Source organism: Pongo abelii, chromosome 4, assembly GCF_028885655.2.
Source record: "Pongo abelii isolate AG06213 chromosome 4, NHGRI_mPonAbe1-v2.0_pri, whole genome shotgun sequence".
Lineage (NCBI taxonomy): Eukaryota > Metazoa > Chordata > Mammalia > Primates > Hominidae > Pongo > Pongo abelii.
In genome coordinates, this window is record NC_071989.2 from 34,549,353 (window position 1) to 34,558,389 (window position 9,037).

The 9,037-nt window shown below is 42.0% G+C and overlaps 1 protein-coding gene across 3 annotated transcripts in view; it reads right to left on the minus strand.

The window, feature by feature from the left end:
• The window catches only part of SLC45A2 (solute carrier family 45 member 2), a 41,106-nt gene extending 32,520 nt beyond the window's left edge, over nucleotides 1-8,586 (minus strand). For 2 of the 3 annotated variants that reach the window (XM_054555457.2, XM_024247184.3), the window contains exons 1-2: nucleotides 8,092-8,563; nucleotides 6,128-6,304 (exon numbers count right to left, since the gene is read on the minus strand). In XM_054555457.2, the coding sequence (XP_054411432.1) occupies nucleotides 6,128-6,304; nucleotides 8,092-8,476 (562 nt within the window). In that variant the 5' untranslated portion in view covers nucleotides 8,477-8,563. Of the gene's footprint in view, nucleotides 1-6,127; nucleotides 6,305-8,091 lie in introns of all 3 variants that reach the window. The other variant, XM_024247183.3, reaches the window with a different exon arrangement.
• Nucleotides 8,587-9,037: the final 451 nt, after the last annotated feature.

Below are 9,037 nucleotides of genomic sequence, written 5' to 3' on the forward strand. Positions count from 1 at the left end.
TGTGGGCTTTAGCGACTTACAAACAAACCCTTCCTAATCACTCTATTCCCTAAGCATATACCAAGTGCTGATAGGGAAGGGGCCAAAAACACGGGGAAGGGCTGAAGGAAATCAGCCTGGATTTTTGGGTGGCAGTACCAGTCCCCCAAAAAGATCATTAAAGTGCATATAACATTGTCTCTCATTTACACATCCCTTATCCTCTCACTCATTCACACATATGTTACCTCTGGATAGCCCCTTTCCCTCAAGAAGTTTATGGTGTAATGAGTGTGATTAGAAATGTATTCAAATAACTAACATGGAAGGTGGAAAATGGCAGAGGCCAAGAAACAGACATAAGAAAGTAGCCCTTTGGGGCTGGACTGTTTATTTAAGCTGGGAGATGGTAAAATGTTTTCCTCAGGGTGTGAGCCAAATTTCCCTTTGCCACCAACTGCCCCTCCCTCCAAGGATGGGGTGGAGGTTGGAGGGGTGAGGGGGGGTGGGGGAGATTTTCTTCCCCTCCCTGCAGGACAGGGGTGGAAGGATTTTAGAAGATCTTAAAGGGAGCATTCTGCATGAGAACCTGAGAACAGCTAGATTGGAACACAATACTCCAGTTCCACAACTGCTCTTATGAACACAAAAAGACCTTTTGTGTTTTTCTTGTTTATTTGAAAATTCTAGAATATCTCATTATGCAAAGAAGGAAAAGAAAAGGGACTGGGGAGGAGGGAAGAGAGAGAAAAGCATGTGTGCTCCATCCACATCCCATCCAAGCTTCAGGAGCTGGACTCAGTGGCAACAAGGGTAAAAGTGAAAGGGCTCAATTATGGGCTCAATTGTGTCCCTGTACTCCCCCGATTCCTGTGTTGATGCTCTAACCCTCAATGGGTCTGTATTTGTAGACAAGGCCCTTAAAGAGGTAATTAAGGTTAAACGAGACTGTAAAGGTGGAGCCCTAATTCAAATCCAATAGGACTGGTGTTCATATAAGAAAAGGAAGAGACAGTGAGGGTGCAGGTGCACAGAAGAATGGCCACGTGAGGACACAGCAAGAAGGCGGCTGTCTGCCAGCCAGAAAGAGAGGCCTCACCAGAAACCAACCCTGACAGCTTCTTGGTCTTGGATTTCCATACTCCAGAACTGTGGGAAAATGAATTTCTGTTTACCTAGTCAGTGATATTCTGGCATGGCAGCTCAAACAGACTATAAAGGCCCCAGGAGGAGATGAAAATTCAGGATGTATGTGTGATCAACTGCAGCCTCAATGGTCTCTTCCTGATGGAGTTATTATCTACCTCACTGGCACCTTCATGTTCATCTACTCAATAAACTTTTGTGCTTTGATTATTTTGTGGATCTAGTCCCCGACCAAGTTAGAAATTAAGTATACCTGCAGTTTAGAAGGGAATGAGGGCCCTTGTTCCTAGAAAGTGAGTGAGCATTTCCAAGCAGCTTTCATCTCCACAGGCAGAAAAGGGGAAAGAAACTTTCAATGTGAGTAAAGACCCAGAACCTGAAGAAGGAAGGGCTGGCTCCTTCATTTGTCCCATTGGTATTTATTTTGAACACCTACAATATGCAAGGCAGTGGTAGAGGAGTGAGGGATGCAGGGAATAAAACAGACCTGCCCGCTGCTCCTGGGAACATGATGAAAAATTATTCAGAGCACAGAGAATGTGGAAGGAGTAATGGGAAGTAAAGCTTGGAGAGTAGGATGGGAACAGATTGTGGCAGCTTTGAACTTCTGTCTAGGAAAATATTATTTACCCATGAGGCACATAGGGAGCCACTGCAGCTCATCAAGCAGGAAACTGTCCTGGTCATGGTTGGCTTTTAAAAATATGAATCTGGAAGCTATCAGTTGGCTCAATTGGAGTGGGAAGAAACTGGAGACTGGAGAACAGTTAAAGGATGAGTACTGCAAACCAATAATAAAATTCTAAGGCCTCCAACTGACTGAGTGGACACCCTTCTTGGCCAAGGGGATCCCAAAGAAACCTGAAAACCTAGTTCAGGTCATGATGAGAAGGTAGGTGTTGGACATACCCTATTATAACCCCTCCCTTTGGAGTTTAGACAGAACTAACCAGCATTAACATTAAAATAGAGATCTTAAGACTGCCATACAAAACAGACTCTTTGTAGCAATAGGATGCCAAATTCCAACCTGACTCTGGTATATCATCACATGACAGATAACAGACCCTGAAGAAAATTAATGCATTTTACCCAAAATATATTTCTTTGATATATCTTGAAATGGCCCTGCAAAGCCATCTTTTGTGGGGTTTTTTTTTCCTGTAGAGAACCTCCTTCCCTTACTAGTTTTTTTTTTTTTAGAGAGCCTGACACCTTCTAAGACTCAAAAAGAGACATTTACCATCTATTCTCTCTGAAACTTGCTATCTGGAGGCCTCATCTACATAACAAGAACCTTGGCTTCCACAATCCTCCTTAACTCAAGCATTTCTTTCTGTTGACTTCAACTCTTTAGGCAAAGCTTAACTCTGAATCAATTGCCAATTGAAAAAGTTTTGACTCTACCTATAACCTGTGAGCCCCCCTCTTCAAGGTGCCCCAACTTTCTGGGCCGAACCAATGTATTCCTTACATTTATTGATTTATATCCTTGCCTGTAACTTCTAGCTCCCTAACATATATAAAACCAAGCTATAACTCAACCACCTTGGGCAACTGTTCTGGGGACCTCTTGAGGTTGTGTTCCAAGTCATAGTCATTCATATTTGGCTCAGAATAAACTTCTTCAAATATTTTAATTTTTTTTCCATCAACAGTACTAAACCTCAGATGAGATGTAATAAGAGCCTGAATGAAGGTAATATTAAAATTATTGATGTTTGCTGGCACCATACTGTATACTAATATCAACAGAAAATCTCAAAAGGGATATATTGTCTTAAACTCATAGAAATACCATCAATGAAAAGAGTCAAACTCTGTAAAATATTTGAAGAGATATATTCTGAGCCAAATATGAAGACCATGGCCTGTGACGTAGCTCTAGGAGATCCTGAAACATGTGCCCAAGGCAGTAGGGCTACAGCTTGGTTTTATACATTTTAGGGAGACATCAGACATCAATCAATACATGTAAGATGTACATTGGTTTGGTCTGGAAAGGCAGGACAAATCAAAGTGGGGCTCCCAGGTCATAGGAAGATTCAAAGATTTCCTGATTGGCAATTAGTTGAAAGAGTTTATCTGTAGACTTGGAAGCAATAGAATAGAGTGTCTGGGTTAAAATAAGGAGTTGTGGCAACCAAGGTTCTTATTATACAGATGAAGCCTCCGTGTAGCAGGCTTCAGAGAGAATAGATTGTAAACGTTTCTTATCAGACTTAAAAAGGTGCCAGACACTTTAGTTAATTCTATCCTAAATCAGGAAAATAACTGGAAAGGGAAGAGTGAGGTGTATGGAAGGTAGATTTTCCCCACAAGAGACAGCTTTTCAGGGCCATTTCAAAATATATCAAATAAATGTATTTTGGGGTGAAATACTTCTGTTTCTTTCAGGGCCTGCTATGTTATCATGTTGATACCTAATTACTACAAACAGTCTGTTTTGTCAGTTTTAAAGTCTCTGCTTTAATGTTAATGCTGATCAATTGTGCTTGAATTCCAAAGGGACAGAGGTATAATGAGGCATGTCCAACCACCCATTCTCATCATGGCCTAAACTAGTATTTCAGATTTACTTTAGGATTACCTTGGCCGAGAGGAAGGGTCCTTCAGTTAGCTAGGGGTTAGAATTTTAATTCTGGTTTACAATACTATCATGTATTGGCCTTGGAAAAGTTTCCCTAACACAGAGTTTTGTCTTTTAATATCAAGGCAACAAAGCATGGGTCTTTTAGCCACATCTAACACAATTGTAACCTGGGAAGTGGTGGCCACATTGTCCAATGTCCTGTAGATCAATAAACTCTTAATATCAAGTTCAAAAGCCAGGAAGTCTCCCATGACCTTGTAATTAACTTCAACAAATTATAATAAAACAGAAGGAATTGTCAAATTCAAGTTAGGAAAATGAAGTTGGAATCTATTCTGAGACTTTCCGGCTATGGACCACGGGCAAGTGACTTAATCACCGAACCCCCTCCCCTACTCCAATCAGTGGACTTCAGGTAAATATTTAACAACTGGCATTCCAAGAAAAAAAAAAGCCATGATTCATAGCTTTGCCAATTTCTAAAGTTTTAATACTGCCATCATGGCCGGTTTCAAGCCAGCAATGTGATGTCAACAAGTTCACTGAATTCCTAGAATTTGACAATTGATTCTCAACAAGCCAGCATGAGCCAGCTATAAGCACACCACTGCTTCCAAGGCTCAGCTTCCACATCTGAAAAATGGGAATCATACCACCTCCACATGGCCATTGTCAGGACTGAGATAATGTAAGTGAAAATACCTAATACAGGGTTATTAGCATACATGGGGTATTTGAGAAATGTTTGTTCAGTATTTACTGAGCATCTACTATGTAGAAGACACTTCCAGGAACTGAAGATTCATCAGAGAACAAAATAACAGGTCTGCTCAGCTGGGATTGATGTTCTAAATGGGAGAGACAACCAGAAAGAAAAAAGAGAAGGAGAGAGAGAGACAGATGATAGATAAATAAATAGCCAGTCCGTTAGTCTGGTATTGATAAGCACTAGAAAGAAAAATCAAACCTGATAAGGATGAGGAGAAAGAGGAGTGGTCATACTATGTCAGGTATGGTAGCCAAGAAAGACCTCACTGATGAGAGATATCTGATAAGAAATCTGAGTGGAATAAAGGCACGACTATGGGATTATATGGGGAAGGGTGTCCCAGGCAGGGCAAGAGCTCATGCCAAACCCTGGGGCAGGTATGATGGGGTGGGCTGACCCCAGAGACAGAAGGAGGCCAGTGGGGTGGGAGCACCTCAGTGAGGAGACACAGGTGAAAAGTGCAGTGGGAAGGGAAGCCAAGAGCAAAGGTGAGGCAGGGGGAGTCTCAAGCCCCGGCCATGTCTTAGGTGCCTTTAAACACCTGGAGACATAGTGGGCAGGGGCCAGTGACAGACGGGGCTGCACTCCTGCCCCTCTGCCTTCCCTACACAGAGGAGGATCTACCAACTGTTCTCCAACGGCCTCACTCCTTCATGTTTTCAACTATTCAAATGTTTGCTCAAATGACAAATATTGGCTCCAATGGCTTCCGTGGGCAGGCAGCAGTCTTAGCTCTAGAGACAGAAACTATGAGCAAAACTTGAAATCTTGCTTTTCATGGACCTACCTGGCCATGGAAGGAGACAGAATACATCAAAACATAAATAAATGCATCGGCTGGGCTACAAAGACAATCAAATAAGGTGGGCTGATAGAGTCCCTCTCTTAGATATAAAAATCCTCTTGGGCCAGGATCCTCCTGTCACCTTATATTTCAATGCCTAGTTCTAGTACAGTCCTAACTGGTGCTCTGAGTAGCATTGCTCTAAACAATTGACCAACAGTAACCAAAGTAGGCTGGCAACAGCCCCAAGAGATCAAGAGAGCCCCAATTTTCCTCCTGACATGAACTTTTTCAAACCACAAGGTTGAGGAAATGCCAAACTTTTATATAACTAAGAAATCTCTAAGACATGGAGTTTTTTGTTTGCTTGGTTTGTTTTCTGTTTTTGTTTTTTAAACCTGCCACAAAATCATCTGGGGTCTTTATTAAATAAAATACAAATATCTGGGCCCCACCTCAGACTCACTGAATCAGAATAACTGGAGAAGGAGCCCAGGCAACTGTATTTTCAATGACCTTCTAAGGAATGTGGATGCTACATTGCTGATGCTTGAGATCCTCTGCTCTAACGCAAAAGTACAATCCACAAGGCTTCTTTTCATTTCAGTTGTAGTTGTCTCCACAAAGCATTCTTAAGAAGGCTCTTCTGTAAACTTTCTTTGCAGAAACTGCAGCACTAGTCACAAGCTGACTGTTCAGAGAAATACACAGGGAGACAGTGCCCGCATGACGGGAGCAGCCCATCAGCTGACCTGTTCATTCAAAAAACTCCACATGTAGAGACACTGGATGGCTTTAGTGGAAGTGCCTCATTGTCTGAGGAGCTGAAGAAGAGACTTTCTAGAATATTCCCTACCTGTGAAGAGCGCATGGTAGTGGAGGCCCTTCTCCTTGTCCTGATGGGAGCAGACATCAAATAAGTAGGCTTTGATGGGCCCATCAATGAAGTCAGCAGCAAAATCAAAGAGAACGACACCTATCATGGTGACACTTATGGCCCAAACCAGCTTCCTCCTTGGGTTAGCAATCAAAGCTAAAAGAAAAATAAACATTGGTCTCCTAAATCCTGTTTTAGAATCATCCACGTTTTGTAATTTCCACCTAAACTTCTTGCCATAAAATCATCTTCCTTGCTTTTATTTTGCTTTTTTTTGAAATAAAAATAGCTTTATTTTTTTTTCAGGTTTTAAAAATTATGCAAGCGAATGTCCAGAAAACACAAATCTATGGAGACAGAAAGTAAATTAGTGGTTGCTTAGGGCTGGTGCATAGAAGAAAAGTGGACGTGACTGTTGATGGTAATGGGTTTCTCTTTGGGGTGATGAAAATGTTGTAGAATTAGAGAGTGGTAATGGTTGCACAACATACTAAAGGCACTGAATTGTACCCTTTTAATTAGTGAAATTTCTGGTATGTAAAATATCTCTTTAAATAAAAAAGTATGCATGCTTATCACAAGCAATTCCAATTCTATTAAAAAAGCTGAGGGAGATGCTTCCAATCCCAGCCCCAGCAAAGGTCAGGCTTTAAGGCCTCCTTTTACGCACTTCTGCACATACAGACACACGTGTACAATGGTAGTCAAATGCAGTGCTTCTCAAAGTTTGACATATTGAACTATCGCTTGTACGTCTTGTTAAAACACAGATTGCTGGCCCCATTTCCCAAGACTCTGATTCAACTGGTGGGCCTGAAGTGGGCCGGAGAAACTGCATCTCTAACGGCCCCTGCTAATGCTGAGGGGCAGGTCAGAGGCCACATCTTTGAACAGCACTGACGCAGTAACCAACTTTCTTCATATAATTTCAGCTCCTCACAATTTTTAACAGCTGGATTTTCATTCTATGGATACGCTGTAATTCATTTACGCAACCTCCTATAAAAGATACATTGTTGTTTCTCTTGTTTCCGTTTGTTTTTTAAACTTAAGAATAGCATAGATTATATACACATTTTAAAAATTGCAGTATAAAATTAAATAAACAATAAGCCTACCTGCGACTTCTCACCTCCTGTCCTTTAGTAATCCTCCTTAGAGTCAACAACGCTTATCAGCTTTTTGTTCATTCTCCTGGAAATATCCTACATTTGTACATTTACACTTTCTTTCAAATATGTACAAATAATAATTGATTATCCTGCCTCATAATCATCTATTCTGCTAGCTTGAGAGTTAATGATCTACAAATGTGTGCTATTTTTAGTGATCCTTTTTGCAATGCAACTTCATTGTACTACCATCAATTACTGATTAATTGGTAGCTGATTAATGGCTAGAAAAAATGCCTACCCTCAGGTTTGTTTTTGTCCAGAATTTGCAATGCCAGAAAGGTCCTCTTGAACTGATGGGCTTATGCCCTATGCCTATTAAAACGCTCTACATAAAACTATCAACAGAATTAATTCATTTGAATACACAGATGACTTACTGTAAATATTTATGGAGCTAGTTGGCAGCTGGTCAATTTGATAAGAGTATTAAATAGAGCATAATGGGCTCAAAAAGTAACTCAATTGATAAATATGTAAAGATATTCAATTTGATAAAATAGATACAAATTTAATAAAATAGATACAAATTTAATCCTATTTTTAAATCTTCACAACAATGAAAGATATTTATTTTGATATTTCTAGAAGTAGAGGCTCCCCAACCACAGAATCTGGGTCAAATTTGTCAAAGGAGAAGTTCATTGTAACCAAGGAGAGATCAATTCTAACAAATTTCTACGAAATGTCAAACACATTAACATTCTCCTCCTGCAGAGGTACACACTAGGACACATATCCCTGCCTGACCACCTTGTGCAGCCCACTTACCTGCTACAACAGTATCCCCATTGAGGTACAGAGCCATGCCCACGAGCATCATGACTCCCAGGGTGAGGATGTAGGGTCTCCGGCGGCCCCACCTGGACCGGCAGTGGTCGCTGGCCGATCCGACCACGGGCTGCAGCAGGAATCCCAGGATGGGGCTGAGGAACCACACAATGCTGTACAGGCTGCTGGGCAGACCCACGCTGAGCAGGACTGGGGTCACGTACGCTGCCTCCACCGCGTAGCAGAACTCTCGTCCGAACATGGCCATGCTGTGCATGATGAGTCTGCTGGTGGGTCTTTTAGGCGGCTCCACAGAGTCAAAGAGACCATCATCAGCTAGGGATTTATAGATGTGGCGGCCAGCCTGCCCACTGTTGCCACCCATGGCCACTGGGAGAGGAACCTTCCTGAGAGCCCACCACCTCCTGCGTGGTCCTAGGGTGTGTGTTTCAAACTGGATTTGACGTGGAGCCTGGCCGAGCAACCAACAGAGATGGTCAGGCTGGGGGAGGGGCTCAAATTCTTTCCTGCCTCTAAGATCACAAGTTATGATGAGAGGGAGGGGGTGGTGCTGGAAAGCATGACAGAGATTAGCAGCTGTGAATGAGCCCTCTGGCTCCTTAAGACGTTGGAATATTTTTCTAAAGGGATCCTCCTTTGTACTGTTCCCTCTCTCTTTCTTTCTCTCTCTCTCTCACACACACACAATTACACATGATCACACACATGGCTTCTCTCCCTCTCTCACACACACCTTATTACATGTGATCACACATATGGCTTCTCTCAGACAGTATTACACATGATCACACACACGGTTTCTCTCTCTCACACACGTTATTGCACATGGTCACACACATGGCTTCTTTCAGATGCTATTACACATGATCATACACATGGTTTCTCTCTCACACACACATGCTATTACACATGATCACACACGGCT